At 45.6% G+C, this 25,913-nt stretch overlaps 1 protein-coding gene across 1 annotated transcript in view; it reads left to right on the top strand.

The window, feature by feature from the left end:
- The window catches only part of Cdhr3 (cadherin related family member 3), a 64,810-nt gene that overhangs the window by 8,615 nt on the left and 30,282 nt on the right, over window positions 1–25,913 (top strand). Inside the window, exons 2-6 of the mRNA XM_008830788.1 lie at window positions 1,330–1,532; window positions 6,924–7,089; window positions 9,301–9,398; window positions 20,680–20,774; window positions 21,574–21,678. Of these exons, the coding sequence (XP_008829010.1) occupies window positions 1,330–1,532; window positions 6,924–7,089; window positions 9,301–9,398; window positions 20,680–20,774; window positions 21,574–21,678 (667 nt within the window). The remainder of the gene's footprint in view (window positions 1–1,329; window positions 1,533–6,923; window positions 7,090–9,300; window positions 9,399–20,679; window positions 20,775–21,573; window positions 21,679–25,913) is intronic.

Below are 25,913 nucleotides of genomic sequence, written 5' to 3'. Positions count from 1 at the left end.
AGTGTCAGTCAGAGTGTTTTGTCACAGCAATGGAGAAACAACTAGAACACCCAGCTTCCAGTCCAGTTCTGGGTGACATCTCTGCTGCTGAGGATGGTTTTTTACTCGATGGCTGTGGTGGGATCTTTCCAGTCTCTGCCCCTTCTATTTCATTGCATTTTTCCTGTGTGTGTCTATACACTGACTTTATTTTTTATGTGTATTAGTATTTTACCTACATGATGTAAGTGCACCCCCTATTGTATAATGTGCATAGAGGTCAGAAGAGGGTATCAGATCCCTTGGAAGTGGAATTAAGGGTGGTTTTTAGCTACCATGTGGGTGCTGGAAACCAAACCTGGGTTGTTTGCAAGAGCAACCAGTGCTCTTAACTGCTGACCCACCTCTCCTGTTCTGCCTTTTTATAGGGACACCAGTCACTGGATTCAGGGTCCACCCTAATCCACTATGTATACCTGTGAAGGTTCTAATTTCCATACAGGGCATATTCTGAGGTTCTTTGGGACATGAAGTGTTAGAGGACACTATTCAGCCCCAGCCCATGATAGTTAGCAAGATTCTGAAAGCAGGAGAGAATGTGGCCTCTGGTGGATCTCCTCTGTAGTGGGCAAATCTGCCACAGTACCATGCAGACCTTGGAAATGCTCCCATACTTTCCCAGGTGAAACACATGGTCTCTTAAAGTGTAAAACTCCCTAACTAAACTGCTGCCCAAATCAATTCATGTGCCCTCCTGACTCTCATTTTCTCCTCTGTGAAATGAGGATTAATCATCAAAGAAGTGTTGATTGACCCTCAACAGGCCTCCAACAATAACAGATCATTGTTCTTGACATTGCTAACAGCTGTGGAGAAATCGCCCAATTCTTGAGTTCTCTAGTCATACACATCCAATTCTTAGACGACCTCATGAATCCAACACCGCTTCAGAGAAGGAAAACTAACTTTTAGCATCTTGTGGGCCCCTGCAAGAGAGGATGTCATTGCACACATTAAAGTGCTACTGTCTCTTAAAGTATGGCAAGTTTCTTTCCTTGGCTCTTTCACAAAGGCTGGGAGAAAAGAGGAGGGTGGCAGGGAGGCAGGGGAGAAGCACAGGCTTTGTTCCAGCAGCAGAAGCAGATTTCATGGCTTCTTCTGGGGCTGTTTTTCCTCGGCTCCCAGAAGACCTCACATTTCACTTCCAGTACTTGTGGAGAGTATTCAGTCTTGAGAAGTGACCAGTCCCTGCTGTTACCACAAAATGAAGCCATGGACCAAGCTGTGAAGTCCCTATTCCCAGCCAAGGCTTTGGATTCATGCTGCCTCACATCTTTTTAAAACCTACAGGAGGAGAAGCATTACACCTGATCCACCTGCCTGCCACCAGCAGTGTGGTAGAGAATGCTCCACCTGGGACTCTGGTGCATGAATTTTCTGTGAATTTATCCGTATCGCTGTCACCTGTGATCCCAGGGTTTCCACTAGTAATCAACCCAAGACCCTTCACTGAAGCCTTCAGGGTGAACAGACTGTCAGGCACCAACTTTGAGGTGAGCAGCCTGTCATTTCTGCCACCCCCCACATCTGCAAAGATGGATTCTAGAGCATTGATCCTTTCCTCTCTCCCTGCTTTAATTTCTGCCTGTTGGGGGATCCCAGGACCCCCTGCACTAGATGCCCCATAGCCTTTGGTTTTCCTTCTTTATCTACACAGTTCCCATAAATATTATGCCTTCACATGATACTGGGTGTCAGGTGTGCTTTGGCTAACTAATTCTTTGAATGGGTGAGAGTGGATACTGATCTGAAAAGTCAGGTCCTAATGACCTTGAATCTAGGGAATTCTGCTCTCTTGTGACCCTGTGATTATTTAGGAGACAGTCTGAAAGAGCAAACATATTTAATATGAAAGATGCATACCCATTTATAAGCATATAGGTCTCCAGCCCCTGCCCAATGTGCATGTTTCCTCTGAATGCAGGTGATTCAGAGACAATAATTCACATTCCCATGTCGTAGTTGTTCTTTTTGTCATTGGAGTCTTTCCCAAAGTTGTCACTTTCCCATAGAGAAGGCTATCCTGAAGATGTCTTCTTTAGGGTCTAGGGGTCTGAAATTGCCTGCCTTTGGTATTCTCCACCCCAATCCCTTTCCTCAACAAGCCTGGCAGTCTCCTTCAATTAGTACCAGCCCTACCATGGGTCCCTGGGGTCTTCATGGGACCCGCTGGACTCAGGTCTGCCTGGTCTAGACTTGGTTGCTTCCATGAAGTATATGCTAGTGTTCTTAAATCATTTGAGTCACTTGAGCTTCAGAAGAAGTGTGCAGATCAAGACCCTATAGCTGTGGAACCTACACCCTGAGGAATTCACACCCTGAAGCCAGAGGCCAGTATTCTCCACACTCAGGGCTGGGTTCTGCCAATCTTCACCCTCAGTACCCCATGGATGTTCCCAGAATCCAGATGCTGGCTTCAAGACTTAGCTGCTCTGCCTGTCTACTCTTGACATCTGGGCTGCCTTTAGCAGCTGCTGCCTATCTGTTTCCATAAGCCCTGCCAACTGCTCAAAACTATGGAACACATTCTATATGCTGGTCACTGATGAAAATGATTCATACACCTCTGCTCTTGAAATCCTCAAGACAATCTAATGGTTGTGATTTTAACATTAGCTCCTTCTCACCGATGAGGGAAATGAAGCTCAGGGAGACCGAGTAGTTTGTCCTAGGTTGTGTAGCTGAGCTAAGACTGGAAACCAGGGTGTCTAGTTCTGGGACCTTATTATTGTTTTTTAAATATTTTATTTATTTTTATTTTATGTGTATTTGTGTATTGCCTGCATGTAGGTAAGTGCATGTGTAATGCCCATGGAGGACAGAAGAGGTTGTCAGATCCCCTGGAACTGGAGTTTTGGACAGTTGTTAGCTGCCATGTGGGTGCTGGGATTCAAACCTGGGTCTTCTGCAAGAACAGCCAGTGTTCTTAACTACTGAGCCATCTCTCCAGCCTGTGGGACCTTATTATTTTTAAAACAACTTTATTAATCTGTTAATTCATGACTAGAATATAGAGAGCTCAATACTGCCCACTAGAGGGAAGTCAGGGTATCCTCAGTCCTGTGTGGTGGCTAGGGGTTTTCTTTCATGGGTCAGGGGTTTTCTTCTGGAGCAGGGACACTAAGGACAGCTCTGAGCAGCCCAGGAATAGGACAGCAAGCAGACAGTCGGAGGAGCTCTCCAAGGTCCTGTGAAGGCCAGCACCTGCTCCTCTTTCATCCACCATCTCTCAGCCTGACTCCTCTCTTTTCCCATCAGTTGTTCTGAGCATTGTGGACCTATTTACTCAGCCTTGTTCAGAATGACTTCAAAGTTCATGCACTTAAAATCAAACTTGCTCCTTCATCTTAGAACTTCACAACCAGATTGCCTGTAGCCAAATTGAGGCTTCCTACTCCCATCTGGGACTTTTGGATATCCCCTTTCTTCTCTATCTTAATCTCCTTATATGTGAAGCAGGGGGTGGGGGAATTTATTAACCTGCAGCTGTTGTGACAATTAAATAAAATGTACAAAAACAGCTTGGCAAAAGACCCATAAACATTTAATAAAGCTTGTAAAAAATAAAAAATAAAAAAGCTGGACGTGGTAGTGCAATGCCTTTAATCCCAGAACTCAGGAGGCAGAGGCAGATGGATCACTGTGAGATCAAGACCAGCCTGGGATGGTCTACATAGTGAGTTCCAGATGGGGCTATATAGTGAGACCCTGTCTCAAAAAGAAAAAAACTCCCCCAAACAGCAGCACAAAACCCTTGAAACAATTTTTCCATTTCTAGCAACACATTTCTTTTGGGTCCAAGATAAAGAGTTTGGACACTCTTTTTGAGCAGTCCATTTACTTCCTGTAGGGTGTTCAAGCTAGTCTGAGGGGAGCTAGCAACGGATGATGTAAAGGGAAGGGATTCATCCAAACTTGGGATATAGAAGAAGGCTCCAGAGTGAGCAGGGCACTGGAGCATAAATGAATCAGTGGACCATCTGCTCGGGTGGATGCACACTCCTTAAGTAGTTTCCACTCCCCAAGGGTGATATTGGCAAAGAGTTGCCCAATACCAGATAGTGCTCTGAGTACTGCCCTTGGGTCAGCTCATTCAAGCCTTGCAACATTACAAAGCAGGTGTTATTTTTACCCTCGTATTACAGATCGGGAAAATGAGCATGGGAAAGTTAAATATTGGAAGCTGAACTTTGAAGTCTATCTGGCTCAGAGTCTGTGCTTTAGAGCTTGTGTTGTGCTGCCTCATTTTCCATTGGGTAGAACATAGTGACCATATCAACTCTGGGTAAGTGGCTACCAGGCTCACACACAGATAGATTGTCTACAGATACCAGACTACCTCTTTCCTCTCTCTACCCTCCTCTCTAATCTCCCTCCACTGCGCACACTCATTCACATCAGTGACTGTCATCACTTTTCATAATCAGTCTAGCTCTTGCGAGGTTAAACTCGATACCCCCTACCTTCATGCAGCCCTCTCAAACTATATGCAGCTCACAGTGAACTCCTCCCTCCCTGACCTTGCTCTTAGTTATAATTCATCAGCTGCTCGACTAGACCAAGAAAAACTTCCAGAGTTAGAATCAGAGGAAGAGAAAGGAACTCTCCTGAGGTCACACAGAAGTTCAGTAGAGGAAATGGGACCTGAGCCAAGTGCTCTCATTACATGATGCTGAGTATCCTAGCACTCAGCCCTGGGTATATTACCCAAAGGTCTAGAAGAAATTCGGTCCCTGGGCTGATATTAGCACAGTGGTAGGGTGTTTTTCTAGTATATTACTTTTTTCTTGCTGTGATAAAATACCATGAGCAGAAGCAACTTAAGGAAGAAAGTCTATTTGGTTTATGGTTCTAGAGGGAGAGTCCATAATGACAGGTAAAGCATGGCTGCAGGCGGCCTGAGCAGGAAGCTGAACGACCACATCTCATCCGCACATAGGAAGCAGAAAGGATGGGCAGGAAGTGGGGTGAGACTATAACCTCAAAGTCTGCCCCAGTGATTTACTTCTTCCAGCAAGACTGTGCCTCCTAAAGTTTCTATAACCTTCCCAAACAACAGGGGACCAAGTGCTCAAATACATGAGCCTATAGGGGACATTTCTCATTCAAACCATAACACCTAGTATGTGTGAGACTCTGGGTTCAGTACCTATTAATGCAAAAAAGGAGAGGGATAGAGAGAGTCAGAGATGGGGAAGCGAGAGAGAGAGAGAGAGAGAGAGAGAGAGAGAGAGAGAGAGAGAGAGAGAGAGAGAGAGAGAGAGAGAGAGAGAGAGAGAGAGAGAGAGAGAGAGAGAGAGAGAGAGAGAGAGAGAGAGAGAGAGAGAGAGAGAGAGAGAGAGAGAGAGAGAGAGAGAGAGAGAGAGAGAGAGAGAGAGAGAGAGAGAGAGAGAGAGAGAGAGAGAGAGAGAGAGAGAGAGAGAGAGAGAGAGAGAGAGAGAGAGAGAGAGAGAGAGAGAGAGAGAGAGAGAGAGAGAGAGAGAGAGAGAGAGAGAGAGAGAGAGAGAGAGAGAGAGAGAGAGAGAGAGAGAGAGAGAGAAAGGCTCAGCAGGCAAATATCTTGCTACCAAGCCCCATGGTCAGAGTTCAATCTCTTGGCCCCACCTGGAGAAAGGAAAGAACTGATCCCTGCAAGTTGTCCTCAGTGTATGCCATAGCACACGAGCAACCATATCCCCCCATGCAAAATAAATAAGAAAATAATGCAATTTTTAAAGAGAAATAATTTAGATCTGGATATCTGCCTTAGTTTGACTTCTATAACAGAATACTATGGGCTGGGTAATTTATAAATATAAGAAATTGCTTTCTTCTGATTCTGGAGTCTGGGGAGGCAACCAAGGGGCTGATGCCTGGTGAGGGCTTCTTGCTGCAGCATAGCATGGCCAAAGCAACCCCACAGTGAAAGGATGCAGAGGAGAGTAAGAAGGCAGGAACAGGAAAAGTCCAGGAAGTGGAACTTGCTTTATAACAGCTTTATCACTCTCTCAAAATAAGGCGTTAATCTACTTGAGAGAGTACAGTGCCCACCACCCAACCACTTCTTATAGGTCAGCTCACCCAAGCCAGTGGTGTCACACTGGCAATTTCAGCATGAGTGTTTGAAGGGATGACTAAACCACAGCAATATCTCAAAGAACTCTGGGCCTGAGAAGAGCTCTGGGGCTATGCTGGAGATGGGATGAATCTCAGGCTAGCTCTAATTAACTTCAGCAGGACCTCCTGCCAAGGACAACAGGGGCTCTTGCAGTGACAGCTTAGATTCAGGGGATGTCTCCTTGGCCCTGCTCTTGGTGTCCTTCCTGTCTCTCCAAAATACATTGCAGAGGACAAAAGTTTTTGGTAAAGGAAATGTGTAGGGAAAGGCACAAAAAAAATGTGAGCTATGTGTTCACTGAATAGATAGTGACTATTTACACAAGTGTCCCCTTTTATTTATTCTTAGATGTGGCCTTCGGCAAATGAGATTGGGGTTACTATCAACATATAATTTAGTAATCCCAAGGAGTTATGACATCCTTTCTTAAAGAGGAGAAAATCCAACTGCATCCAGGGTAACTAAGAGGCTTGTCTAGGGGCCTAGCCAAGTGGCAGTAGGCTTTTAAATTCTCCAGCTTTCCATCTTCAGTTAACTATACCAAAATGTCTCCTGAATATTTTTCTCTCCTATGAAAAGCAGCATTCTACCCAGGAGCCCCTTCTGCAAAGTGTCATGAGGCTTATGTTGGAAGGACTAAGGCAAACAACAGCTTCCTAACAGTGAGTGAAGAATGGTTGCCAGGAGGCCAGATGCTTTCTTCCTAGTAAGATCTGGTTGCAAAGCGCATGCATCTGAAGCAGACCTGCTTTAATGTAGTTGCTGAGAATTTTGCATTTTGTTTTAGGTTGTCACCACTGGGAAGGAGCAACTAGATTTTGAAACAGGACCAAAAACATTTGATTTGCAGATTTATGTTAAGGATGATGTTGGTGTCACAGACCTGCAGGTTCTGACTGTGCAGGTGACAGATGTGAATGAGCCACCCCAGTTTCAAGGCAACTTGGCGCAAGGTAAGACATAACTAGGATCAAGATGCAACCCAGACGGTGGCATCAGGGAGGCCCCTGCGGGACAGAGGCAAACAGAAAAAGTAAATAAATGAGCAGCTGCTTCTTCAGAAAAGGCAGCTGCTTAACGAGCAGGGAATAAATGAAATGTCCTCTGCTCAGCATGCCCAGTCATGACACCCACAGTTTGCAGAGCCTCACATCTGTGCTTTTCACTGTCACCTCCTGGTCCTAGGAAGAACACTGAGCTCAGGAACCTCAATGTGGAGCTTTCTCGAGGAACCTGGGTTTGTTACAGTATTCTGTGGTCATTAGTGGGCTTGCTTGTGCCCTCTCATGAACTCTTTTTTTTTAAAAAAATTTATTATTTTTTTATGTGTATGTGTGTATTGCCTGCATGTAGGTAAGTGCACCTGTGTCATGAAATGCCTATAGAGGTCAGAAGAGGCTGTCGGATCCCCTGGGATTGGAGTTACAGACAGTTGTTAACTGTCATGTGGGTGCTGGAATTTGAACCCGGGTCTTCTGCAAGAATAGTGTTCTTAACAGCTGAGCCATCTCTCCAGTTCCTCTCATGAACTCTTTAGGCAAGGTATGCAAGCTATTGGGAATGACCTAAGGAACTACTAGGCTGGAGATGTAGCTCAGTGGTAAAGTGTTTGTATAGCATGCACACTGCCAGGGTTTGGTCCCCAACACAAAAAAGGGGTGGCAGCGCCAAGATGGTTCAGCAGGTAAAGCCTCTTGTGTAAACTTGGAAACCTGAGTTCAATTCCCAGAACCCACATAAAAGTGGAAGGAGAGGGGCTAAAGAAATGGCTCAGGGGTTAAGAGCACTGGCTGCTCTTGCAGAGGACCCGGGTTCTATTCCCAGCACCCACATGGTGGCTAACAATCATCCTAACTCCAGTTCCAGGGGAATCTGACACCTTCTTCTGACCTCCATGGGCACTGCACAACAAGGGTGCACTTACATGTGGGCAATACACACATAAAATAATAATAAATAAAATATTAAAAAACTGAGAGAACCAGCTTCACAAAGCTGTCCTTTCCCCTACACACACACACACACACACACACACACACACACACACACACACCCAATAATAAGTAAACATTTAAAAAATAATACAATAAAGATAAGGAAGCTGGAACCTAGGAGCACTCACTACCAGATTTTGTAAGCTTCTGGCCTTGCTCAGTCTCTGTACACTGAGAACCCCAAGTTCATTGTTTTGTTCACATTCTCCGTGAACTTACCACTCAAACCATCTGTCTTACCCAACATCACTTGGATGTCTAATGAGCTTCTCAGGCTTAGTAAGCCTCTCACACCAAACTCTTGACTCCCACCTCACCCCACTCCCACCCCAGTCTTCTCCACTGTCCTGTTTTAGTTGATGGCACATCTAAGCTCAAGTTCAGCTCTCTAACAGTCTGTATCTGAAGTCTGATCCTACCGCTTACTAGCTGAGACAACTTTGCAAACTGCCCGAGCCTCAGTTTCCTCATTGTAATGTGCTACTTACACTAATCGAATAATTACACTTTGTTATTTATTATTATGGGACAGTAATGAGGACGAAAGGAGACAGAATACATGTGAAGTCTTCAGCATGGTGCCCCTTGGAAGTGTTCTTTTCAATATTCTCAGCCACTTCTAGAAAGTGGGCCAGAGCCTAGAGGGGCTGGTGCTGCCTATTCCTTCCTGTCCTGATTGCCAAAACTCTGTAGCAGATGGAATTAACTTTTGGCCTGAGCTTCTAGGACCCTCAGCTTACTCTGTCTCTTCCCCACCCCTGGGAAGGCCCGCCATCACAACCACACCCTTCTGCTGGGAGTCCAAGTGCAATTCATAGGGTCACTGTAGCCCATGAAGCTGAGTGTGAGCATCATCATACTGTAAGCACCAGGGTGACTTCCAGCTCTGCTCTCATCCCAGCCCACTTTCCAAGCTAACAGCAGCCCCCTGGGTCACCTCCCTATGGGGGAGGTGACTGAAGACATGACACCTGGCACTTTAGTGATCTCCATAAACAGTTCCGTTCAGGCAAGCGGATTGGTGGTCTTCCCCTGCATCTTATCATTCTGACCTCTGCCCCACGATGCCTGCATGCTCGTTCCTTTTGACTGTGTCTGGCTGCCCTGGTTTTGGGGTTTCCTGTTTGTTTATCTAATGAGACATTCTTATTCTCCTTTGACACCCATCAGGTTTAAACCTCTATGTAGTAGAAAGAACAAACCCTGGATTCATTTACCAAGTGGAGGCCTTTGACCCAGAAGACACAAGCCAGAACACACCCCTCAGCGTAAGAGTCCTGGATTGTGCCGCCTGAGTAGGCTTCAAGGCCGGAGCCTGGCCCAGCCTGGTGGGCGGGTGGAAATGGCAGCAGGGGGGTGCACTGCGGTCTCCAGAGCCCGGGCCGGGCTTTTGAGCATAGCACTGTGTGACCTTGGACAAACTCTTAACCGTGTTGAGCTCCAGTGCTTCCTGAGTGACACAGGAAGCAGAAGGCTGCCTGCCATAGGTGGGGCTTGGTCATGTGAGAAGTTGAGTGGCCTCGCCAGGCAGAGCCAAACTGGTCAGCAGTGTTCACTTTTAAGCTGATAAAAAGCCATTCATGCTATTTTGAATGTAAGCACAAAATGTGCACCCCCAAATGAGACACTAACATATCCTTTCTAAGAGATGAAGTCAAGCTTATAGACAACATAGGGGAGAAAAAAAAAAAAAGCAAAATTTAAAAGTCCTAGGGATTCTGGGGTACAGAGCAGGGACTGGGTCCCAGAGATTTGCCTCACAATTCAGTCTGAGACAGTTGAGGTATCCTCCCTTTTGAAATTGGATTCCTTGCAGAACTGGGGCTTTAATAGCCACCAACACTTGGGTGAAGCTTCTTAACTATTCCTCCATGGGCCCCAGCATGTCCTGTGAGTGCCCTGAAGCTGCCTGGCTCACCAGGGAGCAGGCTGTCCTGTCTCCAGCCTGGTCATCAGAGAAGAGGATGCTGAAATAGGACATTATTCCTGCCATTTGCTGCCGATTTACAGCTATAACAGGAACAATTTCTCTAACAGGGAAAAATAATCCCTGGGACTAAACTTCAGGACCAATGTAGGTAGCCCATGGGGTATGGAACAGGTGCTAGAAGGTTCCTGGAGACAGCTCTATATGAAGGAATAAGCTGTTTTTATTAGATGATCCTCCTGCTCAAAAATATCCATTTGTTCAAGTTTCATTCATGTCATCGTTTGCATGAATAATCGAATGAATGTACAAGCGTTTAATGGGTGTCTACTCTGTACTAAAAGGTGTATTTACTAATAGCATACTTGTTATGCCAGATAGTGAGGGGTTTATCGGCTGATAATAGAAAATAGAACCATAGTGGAAGATGAGAGATGGATTTACTTTCTCCTATAACAAGAAGTTTGGAGGCAGCCAGACTGCCCAGGGCTAGTACTATACCACCAGGAGGCTGGATGCTTTCTGTTTCTGCTCTTCCATCTGGACCATGTTTGTTGGCTTCATCCTGTTTTTCTAACCTTATGGTTGCAAGATGACTACTACAGATACATGTCATGTCATGATAGCTCTGAACCCCATGCAGGAAGTAAGAAGGGGTATATGGTAAAGGAGACAGGCCAGCCTCGCCTGTGACTTTTGGGCAGGAAAGCAAAACCGTCCCTGAAGTTTGACTTCTAACATTTTGGCTACTCGTCACTGATCATTTCCTCTGGCCACTACTCCTTGACAGTGACCAAAGGAAAAGAGATCCTGGCTGGGGATTAAGTCAGCACCCCAAAATATAGTGTGTTATTATTTATTTAGTCCATTTGAACATCTACCAAGAGGTTAGTAAATAGGCATGCTGTTAGATAAGTTTTGTAGGACATGGGAACCTTCAGAAATGAAGCTACAGAGTCCTGAAGAAAACCACGTTATTTTGTGTGTGTCTGTATATGAGAATGGTGTGTGTGTGTGTGTGTGTGTGTGTGTGTGTGTGTACGTGTGTGTGCCTTGTGTGCAGGAGTGCTAGAGGAGGCCAGAGGAGGACACTGAGTGTGCTGTTCTCTTATTCTCTGTGTTATTCCTTTGAGCCAGGGTCTCTCACTGAACCTAGAATTAGGCTGGTGGCTAGCACACCCCAGTGATCCTCCTATCTCTGATCCCGTCACAGCACTGGGATTATATGTACTTGCCACTACATTCGTTTTTTTACATAAGTGTTGGGATCTGAACTCAGGTCTTTGTGTTTGCATGGCAAGCACTCTTACCCATTGAGCCATCTCTCCAACCCCAAAGTATGTGTTTTTATGCTCAGGTTCCATGAAAAAATGAAACTTATATAAAAGTATGATTGGACAAAACAACAGTGGTACCTTAGTGAAGGCATCTGTTCAGACTCCCCTTAGTCTCTGGGAATAGAGCAGGAAGCCTCTGAGGTGAGGGGCTCATGATGTACTGTAAAGAAGAAAGTAGGGACCAGGTCAGAGGAAACTTTTTGCTTCTGCAATTTTGTCAATTGCCAAGGTACTATATTGGAGATATTCTGTTCTGAGCCCTGCCTTGTCTATATACCAAATGATTATCGCTTAGCATGATAATGACTATGAAGTTTACATAAGCTGCAAGTGAAGGAATTTCAGCTTCCAAGACAAATTTATTTATTTATTTATTTATTTATTTATTTATTTATTTATTTATTATTTATAGGCAAGATTTTGCAACCCAAGCTGGCTTCAAACTTACAATCCTGCCTCAGCCTCCCAAGTGCTGGGATCAAATTATACACTACTGCACCTACCTAGATTTGTAATTTTTTGTCTTTTTGAGACAGAGTCTCCCTGTAGCCCCAGATGGCCTGGAACTCACTGTGTAGACCAGGCTTGGCCTCAATCTCACAACGATCTGCCTGCCTCTGCCTCCCAAGTGCTGGGATTAAAGGTGTGCGCCACAACACCCAGCTTAGTTCTGTATTTTCAAATCCCCATTTTAATATATCTCCAAATTATGCAGCTGGCATAAGGTCCTATTCTTTTAGAACCCTCTCTCAGGTATAGTTGTCACCCTTGGAGAGGAAGGGAGGCAGCCTGGGGAAGTCAATGTGACAGGATAGCTCCCTTTAAAATATGCAGTGCTGTCAAAATGGTTCTGAGGGAGCAGTAGGGCTGGGCCATTACTGGAATGGAGGCCCCTGCATTGAGTTTGGGGTTGCTTGTGGGAGGGATGCTCCCAATTGCCACGGAAAGCTTCAGTGGAGTATTTAATACCTGTGTGGAACTGAGCAGCCATCAGCTGTCCTGCAGGAGCAGCTGACACAGCCTGGAAGAATCTCAGACTGGAGGAAGGTAATATCTTGGGCAGAAACTGTATGGCCTTCATACTTAGAAGTTTTATTTTGGGCACTTGGGGGAACTAAATGGCACAGTTTCCCATGTAAAGCAGAACAGAGATGGGCTAGCTTGCCATGGACAAGTCGATGCTGCTCAAACTTGGCTATAAATTAAAAGCTCTTGGGAACTTTACACACACACATACACACACACACACACACACACACACACACACACACACACACATACAAGGGCCTGGGTCCCCCTGGGATGTCTGATGTGACTGGCCTTGGGCATGGCCCTGAAATCAGAAACAAAGGTCCAAGTGATCAATCATAACCAGAACTGAGACTGCTCAGAGAAGACACTGGCTCCCTGAATGCCCAAGCCCTTCTCATGGGGTGTTCTAGGTCTCTCTCTCTCTCTCTCCGTGGCGTTATTTTTTCCATGTGAGTTTCTCTCTCTCTCTCTCTCTCTCTCTCTCTCTCTCTCTCCCTCTCCCTCTCCCTCTCCCCCCCCCCTCTCTCTCCCTATCTCTCCTGTCCCAAAACTCAGGCCATACAGTCTGTCCTTTAGGACAAAGAACTGACAGGCACCTACTGTGACTCATTCCATCTCCCCTGCTGCCCAGGGCCAAGGCAACTTTGAACTATTTCTGCCTCCTGTCAAGTAGACTTAGACACATGTTGTGGAATTTCCCACCACTCCCTGAAAACGTGTGAGCCAGAAATCCCCTTTGCTCAGGGAGTTTGAAGGCTCTTTCTGGGAGGCCCCCATCATCTGTATATGGCAGTTGTCTCTCCTAATGAAGGTACTCTCTGGAATTTGAAGGGAAGACTCCCTCTCCTTTCAAGACCCTATCATGCTGCCTATGCTAGGATATGCTTTCTCTTTGAATATTTTCCCACTTTAAGACCTAATCGTGCCCCCATCACTGTGGTCCAAGGCTCTCTGTCCTAATAAAGCTCTTCTAAAGGGTAAGAATGTCAGTTCCTTTCCATGTACCTGCCCTTCTGTTTAAGTTATAACAATGTAGCTTAATTCAATATATCCAACACATTATCAAGATAACAGTGATGGGGCTGAAGAGATGGTTCAGTGGTTAAGAACACTGGTTGTTCTTGCAGAAGACCCAGGTTTGAATCCCAGCACCCACATGGCAGCTAACAACTGTCCGTAACTCCAGACCCAGGGGATCCGACAGCCCCTTCTGACCTCCTCAGGCATTGTATGACATGGGTGCACTTACCTACATGCAGGCAATACACATATACACATAAAAAAATAACAGTGATGAATGAGATATTTTACACAATCTTTCCATGTGGTCTTGAAATGTGGTCTGCCCTTTACTCCTAGGCTCCCCTCCTCTCATATCAGCCACATTTCAGGTGCTTGGTAGTGACGTGCACATGGGGCTAATGGTTGGTTGTGGGTGCATGGGCTTAGTTCTCACCATAGTTACCTCTCTCAGGGCTCCTTCTATATTCTAATGAGGATGTATGTAGAGCTGGGACTCAGAAATCTGTACATAAAGAGAAGGATGATCCTTGTGAAGGGTTAGACTTCTGGCCTGCCTTCTGGTTCCAACCCAGTTATTTTCTACCTCCTGAAGGGGGCTCAGTGAGAACCACCCACTTTCCAGCCCCTCCCCTTGCTTGGCAATGGCCCCTTGGCTGCAGCAGAGCCTCCTTAGAGACTCAGAGGATGGTAATAGGCTTCGAAGATGGAGGCAAAGTGATCCAGTGCACAGTCCCTCCATTAACCGGCTTTCTCAGGCCCTTCCATTAAGGAAGGACTTTGCATAAATGAAGTGTGATTTGTCTTCACCAGGGCAGACAGAGGATTAAATTAAAAGAACAATAATCGTGCTGCTACCAGAGCTACTGGGAGGGCAAGAGAACATTCTTTCTGGTGTATCTTACTTATGGCTCTGAGAGGGGCCTAGCTGGCCCATCTTCTTAGAAGTCGTCATACACTGAACCTGGACCAACCAAGCTCCTGGATGGATAACACTTTCATTTCATTTTATTTTAATTATATTATTATTGTGTGTGTGGTATTGTACATTTAAGTCAGAGAACAACTTTGGTCTCTTTTTTTTTTCTTTTTGAAACAGGGTCTCCCTGAGGCCCCAGCTGGCCTGGATCTCACTATGTAGTCCAGGCTGGCCTTGAATTTACAGAGATCTGCCTGCCTCTGCCTTCCAAGTGCTGGGATTGAAGGAGTGCCCACCACACCAGGCTCAGAGGACAACTTTGGGAAGTTGGTTCTATCTTTCCACTATGGAATCCAGCAATGAAATATAAATTGTCAGACTTCATCAGGCTTGTATCCCAGGAGTCATCTCAGCTGGCCCCAAAAGTTTCCTCCTTTTTACCCCTCAGGACTGGGGATTGAACCTAGGTCCTCATGCATGTAAGGCCAAGTGCTCTGCTACTGAGTCACAGCCCCAACCCTTTTTGGTTTTATTTTTGAGACAGGGTCTTGCTATGTAGCCCAGACTGATGTCCAAATCCCAATCTACCTGCCTCAGCCTACTGAATGCTGAGATTGCAGGTATGTACCACCGTGCCCAGGCTCTGGTAAGAACTTTTCTAGTCAGTCAGCAGCCCTTTCTTTCTGGATGAGAAAAAGAACTGAGGTTTAGCTGGTTACTACAGTAGCGACCCAGGTCTCCTGACCCAACTTTTTTTTTTTTTAATTTGTTTTTATTGAATTTTTGTGTATTTTCTGACCCGACTTTCACCTCTCCTCTTCTACCCTCCTCCGGAAGTTCTACCATGGTGGCCTACCTTTTCCTTCCTAATAGCACCTCTACCACATGCCCCCTAACTTGTTTAACTCTGGAGCCACCCCCATAAATCTTAGCAAAAGGCATTCTATTCCGAGTTCTTCTATGAAGCCACAGAAGAAGTCTTTGGGGTTGGATGATTCTTGCCCCATGTGCAAAGCTTCTGCTGGCTATGCCTGTCATTGCAGAAGCTTCATACAGAAAGAGAACACCAAGGCTTTTCTTTCAGGAAGTAGTTTTATTTGTGCAATGACACAATGGATTCATATCTAAAAACTAAGCCCAGAGCATATTAAGGTTTTGCTTTTTGTATCATTCTAGCTCCTTTGTCTCCCTTACATGGTAACATACATTCTAATTAGGTGCTCTAAGGCTACAGGGCTGTGACATGACTACAGGAATAGAGTAAGTCAGCACATGGGTACTCATGGGACACCGATTAGACAATGCCATCTTTTCTTTGTTCTCCCTTTTCTTGGCCGCCAAGGAATTCCTACCACAATACTTCTGGAAAGACCCTCAGTAGATAGGAATTGTTGTCCCTAAGATTGATAGAGCCTGAATCATGCAGCAGAGGACCCAGTTTCCTTATGGCATAGGAATGACAAAAGGGGCAGGGATCAGAGCTGGAGCTTTATCAGCAAGGAATACATTATTAAAAGCTATTTAGGACACTGAGGATGCAGCTCAGTTGGTAGAGTACTTGCCTACCATGCACAAAGTCCTGAATTCTATTCTTAGCACTGCATAAAACCAGGCACTCACTACATAGCGAGTTCAAAGCCAGCTTGGAATACATGAGATGCTGTCAAAGCACCAAATAAACAAAAACACCCCCAAACAAGCAGCAACAACAAAAACCCCAAAACATGCTTAAGTAAAGTTAGCTTGCATTTGTCAACATCTCTTTAAAACATTTGAGTGACTGCCTGTACCCATTTGGCTCATCCACACAGGCAGGTCTCAGGGAAGACTGCAGTGGGTAGCTTTTTAATGGTAGATGTTTTTTTTCAGTCAAGTCTTCCTTCTTCCTCCTCTCCCTACCTGCCACCTCTGAAGTGGGATGGGAGTAGAATAGGAGAAAAGAGAACAAAAATTGGTATTTTTACAAAATACTCATTTTTAAAATTTTATTTTATGTGTATGTGTGTATTGCCTGCATGTAGGTTGGTGCAACCATGTTGTGCAATGCCCATGGAGATCAGAAGAGGGCGTTGGATTCCCTGGAATTGGAGTTATGGATGGTTACTAGCTGCCATGTGGGTGCTCTGCAAGAGTAGTCAGTGCTCTTAACGGTTAAGCCATCTCTCTAACTCCCGTGTTTCTGGTCCTCTGAATAGGGCTCAGGTCTTGAACCCAGTGACTTGAAGACTTACTGGCACTCCATGGATTTGGGAGGAATAAAGGCTCTTCCTTCTCCTGGCAACCAGTCCAGGGTGGTGTGGATCCCCTGTTCTCCAGGGGATAGGTTGAATTGTTTTTTGTACTGCACATCTGAAAGCCAGGGGTGGCTGAGAAAGCCACCCAGGTTCTATTACCAGATGCTGCCACGCTGCAGTGGGGAACTGCAGGGAGATAGCTGGCCTCCAGGGAAGGAACATTTCCAGAAACTGGGCCACCTCACCTTCCCTTTGGCTATACCAAAGGCACTCTGAAGAGTGGACGGGACAGGAAAAATGGGCTTCCAAATGGAAGCTTTTGTGTTCAAGGGCAACCAGGAGCCACCAGGGGCATGTGAACAGAACTGTGGGAGATGGGAAGGGATATTCCCGATGGAAAGCAGGGAACTTGTCTGACAAGCATTTGTTAACGGAGTTGATCTGATTACTCAGGACTTTTTCTCAATCAGGACCGGGGCAGAGAGGGGCTACAGTTTCTTTTCATTGTATTTAATTTCTGTTTTCAAGAATGAATATCAAGGGAGAGCTTTGATTAAACAAGCCTTTCAGAAGGAGGAGAGAATGCCAGGTTTTACAGAAAGCCTTACTGAGTTGCTGGCAAGAGGCCACATGATTCAATATTTTTAGTCTACGGATATTATCTCCTCTCTGAGTACAAAACTGTGTCCCCATGAACAAAGCATGAAGATTGAGGGAAAAGGGGAATTAGCGTAGTGCTAATAAAAATATATATCAAGATTCCAGGAAATCAGCTTAATAGAAATTAACACCTCCCCCCATTCCTTGGTTTCCCATGGCAATTCTATCTGTTGCTGTTTCTTAGATTTTTTTTCTTTCCTTTCTTTTTCACAGAAATTGTTGAGACCGTAGGCCGAACTGGAGATTTCGTAGCCAAATCTAGCATTATCACATTTAAACAGATTTGTTTAAGGAATGTTCAGCATGAGGCTTTTTGATTTTTGATGTTATCATTGCTGCTGTATTTTTTTTTTTAGCAAGGTCTCACTTTATAATCCAGATTGGCCTGGCATTTGTGGCAATCCTTCTGGCTCTGCCTCTTGAGTGCTAGAGTTATGAGCATAGGCCACCATATCCTGCTTGTTTTAAGATTTTCAAAGGTGGGAATGTGGATCTCTCATCAATGAAAAATGAACAAGAAGAAAATCCCAACATTGAACATTTAACAAAACTTTATTGAACATTCTATTGTGGGCCAGCTCCAGTTATATACTGGGAACATCACAGTAAACAAAGAGGAAGTCGTTTCCTTTAGGATCTTCATTATTAATTTTTAGGTGTTGGGGCTAGGGATCAAATCCAGGGCCTTGAACATGCTAGGAAGAGCCCTGAGCTACACCCTCGGTGGCAGATCTTCCATTCTAGCTGAACAGTAGGAACTACCATCTGCTGTGGGTTCAGCATGTTCCAAGCACTGTTTTAGCAGAGTACAGGATTCCCCCATGGAGTAGACTCTGTTATCACCCTACACAAACTTACAGGGGGGGTGGTGGGACCAGGAATCAAATCCTGGAAGTCTTGCTTCAGAATCACAAACTTAATTACTATCCCAGTTTGTGACTTTTCTATTTCAAATGGGTCTTGGTTCCTGTCATAGCTCATATGGGCCCCTCTTGGAGCCCTTTTGTCATATCCCTGTCTGCTCCCTCATTTGACCATAAGCTTTTGGAGGTCGGAGCCTGTTTGCCATCTCTGTATCCCAAGAGTTCCATTGCTTGGAACCAAATAGGAGATTTGAGTCCTAGAGTTTTTCAAAACACATGTAGAAAGACATCTTGATTTAGGTGCATGTAGTAAACATCCCCGTGGGTCTCTAAAACACTGTTCTTCCATCGCACCCAGCATGGGCCTCTGATTTATGGATCTGTAAGGATTTCCTGCAGGGAAGGCTCAGTTCAAAGACACAGGATTGCTCTGCATGTGGGTAGCTTCTGGCCCAACCAATTGCTACCCAAGCAGGGAACTGGAGAGATGCTGGGGGCTTGTGAAAATCCTTCTACAGTTTTGGGGAGAGGGGATTGCTGAAGGAAGGTGAGAGAAGGGTGTTCCCTGGCATTGCCCAAATAGTTCCTCTTTTTAAAAAGATGTATTATTTTTGTTTTATGTGTATGAGTGTACTATTTGCATGTATGTGTGTATAGCCCCTGTATTGTGCAATACTGCGGAGGTCAGAAGAGGGCAGTTGGATTCCCCTGGAACTGGAGTTAAGGATGGTTCTTAGCCACCATGTGGGTGCTGGGAATTGAACCCAGGTCCTCTGCAAAAGCAGTCAGTGCTCTTAACCACTGAGTCATCTCTCCAGCTCCAATATTTCCTCTTAAAAATGGGCAGGAAACATCTAAATGACCACTGAAAGGCTGTAGTTAAATAAGCCACATGTTTAAAATGCTGTGCTATGCTTAAGCTGCACAGTAAAATTTAAAAAGATGAGTCTATGGCTATTCCATCCTGAACACATTTGATCTCATCTAATCTCAGAGGCTAAGCAGGGTTGGGCTTGGATGGGAGACACAAGACTATGAGGAAATGCTTGAGATAGAAACAAAAGGACATGATATTATTTGATTAGCACATCATCTCAAGATTTTGGAAGGTGTGTGCTTGTATAATGAGGAACAGGAGGTAATCCATCAAAGTGATGAGATTTCACAGGTGACTTTTAGTAGCTTTTTAATATTTTTCTGTCTTTCCCAATTCCTGTGTAAAAGTATGTTCATTACAACTAGAAAGAGGTTATTAAATAAACAGAAACTAAATACTTTTCAAACATGGTTTAAAGACTCTATATTGGCCCCAGAGGGGACTTTAATCTATTTTCTATGCACTCTCTTCTGATCCTGGGAACTCTGAAGCAATCATAGAGCACATTGCTGGGTTGGAGACCTTGGCTGTGTCTTTGATTCTAGACTTCAGGGGCTGTAGTTCTGGTTTCAAACCTTCTACTGATTATCTGGATCAGAGATCTAAGTCCCCAAGGATAGATCATCCCTCATCCCAGCAAGAAATAATGAAACCTTTTAACCTCAGAGCCCTTTGGAACAAACGAATATAAACACATAAGTCTCCAATGTTCTCTTTGCCCTTCATTTCTAACAGAATGCATTCTCATTTAAACTTCCAGTGACAAAGGGGAGAGGAGCAATTGGTGGAATAGTCCATAAGTGACTGACAAGGGAAGAACTAGTCCCAGATCTTGTGATGAGGATCAGAACACGGGCCTAGCTCTTCTAATGCAGGCTCTTTCCCTGCTTCCTTGATTCTGCACCCCAGGCAAGGAAGCCATCTCCTTGAGCACCTGTTGGGGAGCACAGTCATGATCCTCCTGTGGGGTGACCCTTCGTGGACTGTACACACGGATCTACATGAGTCTACATGTTTCAGTCACATTTCACGGGCATAGCAGACAGTTGTCAAGGCTAATCATTGGGACCACGCACAACAAAGACCCTTGCCACCACGTACCTGGGAAAAAGGCTAAGGACAGCATATCCCCAACCCCAAGTTCTGCTGCCTTCCAGCCTCAACTTGCACTTCCCTCTTCCTTTTCCCTCTATCGTTTCAATGGATGATGTTTCCGTACATACTTGTAACTCTCTAATTATCTTTTGAGAATAATGATAAGATCTCATCCACGTTGGCATGATCATAATTCCTAGTGGCTGTGTTTAAGCAGTGTTGATTAAAGTCAAGATATAGCATTAGAGGCAGAGGCTATGTGGAAACAGAAGTAATATGACAGGGGTGAGGAGAGGGAGACTGGTGCCCACAGCAAAACCTGTCCAGGCAGGGGCCCTTTGGCACATTTTCAGTAGTTGGAGCAGCACCTCAGGGTGTGGTCATTAGATCTAGAGCTGTAGAATGGCACATCTAAGAGACCTTTTTGCTTAGCAGCCATGAAATCTCAGAACTGATTATCTAGACATCTCCTTGACTCATTAAAAATAATGCGCAGACCAAGAGTGCCAGACCAGACCTGAGCAAACACACCTGGGGAGAGACATAAGCGTCCTGACTTAATTCACATTTCCCCTTGTTTTGTAGTATTTCTTCATTTCTCCCTCGAAGAACTTTAGAATGTCTGCTAACGGCACTCTCTTCTCCACAACAGAGTTGGACTTTGAAGCAGGAAACAAAAGGTAACCTTGCTAATGATTTTCCCAGAAGTATGATCATCCAGGGGTCAAGGAAAACAAGGGAACAGCCCTGTAACCAGAGGACACTGGGGCCCTGAGCAGCCTGGGTCATTTCTAGAGTTCAACTTCAGTGGGCAGAGAACCCTGGCAGGACAGGGGTGAAGCAGTAGAGTCACAGTGTGGGAGAGAACACCAAGTCAGGAGACATGCTCAGAAGTGGAAAGTGGGGGGCAAAGGGGGCAAGAGCTGGGAGGGCAGCACCTGTAGAGCTCAAGGGCAGCCAGTGTGACAAGCAGGTCTCTGAAGAGAGGCCAGGCTTTGGGATGATACCATAGGCCTTGTGAGAACTAGGGTAGTTGTTGAGGATGGGGTGTAGCTTAGTGGTAGAGTGCTTGCCTAGCATATAGGAGGCCCTAGGTTCCAGCACCAGCACCTCAAATGAATGAATGAATAAATAAATAAAAAAATAAAATGGGAGCTAATTTCCTTGATAATGGGACAGGCCCTTTGCAGGGACATTGTGAGGGACCTAAGGGAAGAGAATATGACTTGGCTGGCTTGAGTGGACACCTGTCCTGAGAGGTGGTAACTATAAGGAACAACTCCACAGTGAGAAATGGGGGAGTGGTGTTGGGGCCAGGGAGGGAAGGTGACCACATTTGACCATTGAAGGAGCATTAGGCAAGGGCGGCCAGAAAGAGGACCTGCTCTTGCCTCTCTCCTTCCATCTGTTCTTTCCAACCCTTCTTTGTAGCAGTGTCAGCAAAGCTTGATTCTCTCATTTGGAATGTTTCCCTGACAGTTTCTACCTTGTTGTGGGAGTGAGGGACAGTGGGGGTCTTGAAGCCTCCTCAACACTCCAGGTGACCATTGTGAACATCAACGATGAGATCCCACGCTTTACCAGGTAAGTCTGAGGGCACACAGGGCAGGGTGCACAGGACCTGATGCCACAGCTTCCTCAGACAGATTCATGACAAAGCAGAGAGATGACCTTTAGTTGGTCATCTGTTCTTTCCAACCTGTACAAGAGAAGTGGAACTCTTCAGTGTCCTTTCTCTGTGCCCCTCAATTCCACATTCCCCTTTTGCTCCCCACACTTCTGTACCTTCACATTCACACACACCATTTGACTGTAGACAGTAGGGAGAGGACTGGAGGCTGGGCACAGTGCTCCTTGTGTGTCACTGCACACACATAGAAGATGATGACAGGAGACGGATGAGTCAGGGCTTAAGAGCACTAGCTGTTCTTGCAGAGGACTGGGGTTCGGTTCTCAGCATCCACATAGTAGCTAACAACCATCCGTAACTCCAGTTCCAGGGGACTGACACCCTCTTCTGGCCTCCATGGGCATTACATGACACAGGTACACTTCTGTAATATGCAGACAAAGCACTCATACACATAAAAAAGAAAAATAAATCTTTTTTTCAAAAAGGTTTAAAAATAAATATAAAATAAAATTAGAGCTGGAAAGGCTCAGCACTTCAGAGTGCTTGCTGCTCCTATAGAAGCCTAGAGTTTGGTTCCCAACACCCACATTGGGTGGCTCACAACCTCCTATAACTCCAGCTCCAGGGAATTTAGTTGCCCTCTTTCTGGCCGGAGATGCTCATATATACACACAGACATAGACACTTGCACACATAAGAATATGTATGCACATATACAAAAATAATTAAGATTGAAAGGTATTAAGCCCATTCCATTCCCATGCTAACCTGGTGATACTTTGCAAACATATGACAGTTGACAAGCTTGTTAACATTGGCTTTAGACCAGCTGTGGTAGTGGCAACAGCAACCAATAACCTCCCATCTGTACCTCCCTTCTATCTGTACCTCTTCTGGGGTGGGCTCTGGAGAGCCCAGAGTGTTTCTATGGATGGTATGGTCCAGACACTCACACCACGAGGTTGATAAATAATTGTAACATACCAGCCCAACTCAGGGCAACACACTGCTATGTGAGCTCCGTGGGTTTGTCTGAGATCCCTAGGAAGGTGATGGCTGTGGGGCCTACTCCCATGCAATCTGAGACCCTGCCCACAGTGCAGGTAGGGAAGCAGATTGGTAGGGTTGCAAAGAGAACAATCAGTCCTCCCCAGGGCATGTCTTTGCTTTGTGCTATGTCTTCTAAAATGCAGCAATTAGCAATTTAGCAGAGGGAACATATCACCCAGAGGGCAGCTTTGAATTCCCTGTTCTCACAGTTTTAGAGATGAACCTGTTGGGGTCTGAGTTGATTCTATTTCAAACAGTGTTTCATGGATGGTGTTGGGGTGGGTCTACAGGAGTCTGCACTCTAGAAAGAGGGTTGGGATGGAACATTGCCTCACTTTGCCCAGGCTGTTCAGTTATAGGCAGCCTCATCCCTCAACATCCATGACTCGAAAGGATCTACTTGGTGTTAGACTAGGCACTGAATTCCAGGCTTGCTGATTCATTTGGATTTCACATTTCCTCTTCTCTCAAACGGGTGCTAGCACCAATCATAAATTATTTAATTGGGATTCACAAAATTAAATCCTCAAACTGACACAAGTACATCACATCTGTGTAGGATTCAGTCATGTCAGTGGTGAAATCAGCCCTTCATCTTTCCTGTCAGTTTAGTACCTCAAATTAATACTACCACAGCAAGTGGTTCTGTTGCTGAGAATGTTTCCCCATTTCAACCCTGGGTGGTGACAAGTGTCTGTCTGACTGCTTTGTGGGTTCCAATGTATATGCTAGAAATCTCAAAGCCCCTGGGTGTATTTACTTTTTAAAAATTATTTATTCATTTGCTGGGCATGGTGGTGCATGCCTTTAATCCCAGCACTCTGGAGGCAGAGGCAGGTGGATTTCTGTGAGTTCAAGCCTAGCCTGGTCTACATAGTGAGTTCCAGGACAGCTGGGGCAATGGGAGACCCTGTCTCAAAAAGACAAAAAAATTATTTATTCATTTATGTTTATGTGTATGAGTAGTGTGTCTGCATTTATATAAGTGCACCATGCTTGTGGGGGCCAGAAGAGGGTATCAGAGCCCCTAGAACTGGAGTTGTAGATGGTTGTTAGCTGCTATGTGGGTGTTGGGAACAGAACCTGAGTCCTCTGCAAGAGCAGCCCGTGCTCATAACTGCTGAGCCATCTCTCCAGCCCCCATGTTTACTCTTTACATGTACTCAGTACTATCTGCATAACACTTTCAGATGTAGCAGTAGCTCTTCTTCTCTCTAGTCATTAGTAGTCTTCCTTCACTGTGGGCCTGCCAGTGTTTTCCTGCATGCTCACTCACAGGGGAGGAGCCACCCTCTGTCACAGAGTTCCCACCCTTTCCTGTGAGTGTGGCTACTGGCCTCCACCTGCCAGGCTGCAGTGTAGTGGAGAGAAGAGTAGAGGATATCGAAGATCTTTGTGTAGACCTGAACTTAGACATTTTTGTTGGATAATATGTTTTACAGACCTGAATCTTAGATCCCCACATCAAATACTAAAGATTTTATCTTCTGCCACACTTGCTATGGGGGCAGCCAAGGAAAGACTGACCCCGGAGCCTGAGGTACTGTCATCCCTGTCAGTCAGTCCAGTCCCCTTTATGGAGACGTGATTTCCTGGTATACCTAGCATGCACTAGAGGAACTTCAGGGCAGGGTTTAAGCAGCCCATCCTGACATTTGAGCCAGATGCTTCTTTGTAACAGGGCTATTCTGTGTAATGGAGGGTGCTTATCAGCACCTCCCTCAGTGTGCCAAGAGCAGCTCCCTTCTCAAGTTGTGACAACCAAAAATGTATCTAGATGTGTTTGCCTCCCAGCTGGGAACTAATGCCCAGAAGGAAGTGAAGATGGGAGGAAGGGCAGTTTCCACCTACGGTTTCTTCTTTTTGTCCTAGGGAGCCTGGAAGCCTCTGGTGGTCACCTCTGACCCTGGCAAGAGTATGCAAATCCATGACTATCTCATGGCCATCAGGTCCTTTTTCAGTATTCTGGATCTGCATTTCTACCCAGCCTACTGGTGATATTGGTTCTGCTGGTCCTGGAAGTAGTGTGGAAAGCCAGGGCAGGGCTGTGTAGGCAGCAAGGTGGCTTTGTGATGCCAGATTGGAAGTTACTAGACCCACTCACAGTGATGGGAGAAAAACATCCTGCACTAGAAACAGGGTACAGTTGGCTATAGGAGACAGGACTGCCTTTCTCTTCTGGCTCTGGCCCTTGCCTGTCTCTTTTGGCCAAGTCCACCAGTGTCAGTGTCACAGACCCTGAGAAGGGTTGTGGCAGGTGAGCAAGAGGACAAAGGGGCCTACTCAGTGGGACACTGGGCAGGGAGGCCCACAGCACTCCAGTGACCTCTAGGGAAGAGCAAGGTTATTTCTCCCCAGCAATGGGGTACACCTGTGGGAGACCCCCATCATGGATGGGGTGGTGCCCAGGATCCAGGGCAGAACCTGTGGGGTGTGCTAGGGTAAGGGCCTGGCTCTGGCTTGCCTCTGCTTTTCATGACGCCAGCCTGAGGCTCCCTCTGTGTCTGCTTCCTCTGGTCCTGTTTGTGGGATAGTAATGTTGAGATAGAGCCATTCAAGCCCCCAAAACAAAGGCAGCCATTTAGAGCTGAGGTAAAGACTGCCTCCTTTCAGGGAGGGACCATGCATGCAAATGCCACCTTAGGAAACAGGAAAATTAAAGGAGACTGCTACTTTGACATAATCTTCCCTCAGCAAAAGGACTTTCTTATTATAAATAGCAAGCACCCTTCAGAGCATTTGAAAGCACTCAATTTGCCTCAGTTGTAGTGTTAAAACTCCCAACCTAATCTAACTTACTTCTGGCCTTTTCCAAAAGCATGGGAGGTCTGAGAAAGGTGGGTAAACTGGACACTTGGAGTTATGCTGTGTGCAATACCCCTTGGAGAACAGTGCTCTGACCCTGCTGTCCTCCAGGGGAACTTATTTCTCTCAGTTCAGAGAGCTGACCTCATGATGAATGAATGTAGCCTGGGAAGGTGCTCTGCCTCCTGAGTGCTGGGATTAAAGACTTGCACAACTACTAAAAAAAAAAAAAAAAAAAAAAAAAAAAAGGGAAAGAAAAGACAGGAGGAAGAAACAAGCAAGCAATGAGCGAAGGTACTAGAATAGAAAATTTTATCTCCTAGTGGCAATA

Source organism: Nannospalax galili, unplaced genomic scaffold (assembly GCF_000622305.1).
Source record: "Nannospalax galili isolate Female #2095 unplaced genomic scaffold, S.galili_v1.0 scaffold312, whole genome shotgun sequence".
NCBI classification, from domain to species: domain Eukaryota; kingdom Metazoa; phylum Chordata; class Mammalia; order Rodentia; family Spalacidae; genus Nannospalax; species Nannospalax galili.
The sequence above is the reverse complement of the archived record's forward strand: the minus strand, read 5'-3'. Positions and strand labels throughout refer to the sequence as shown.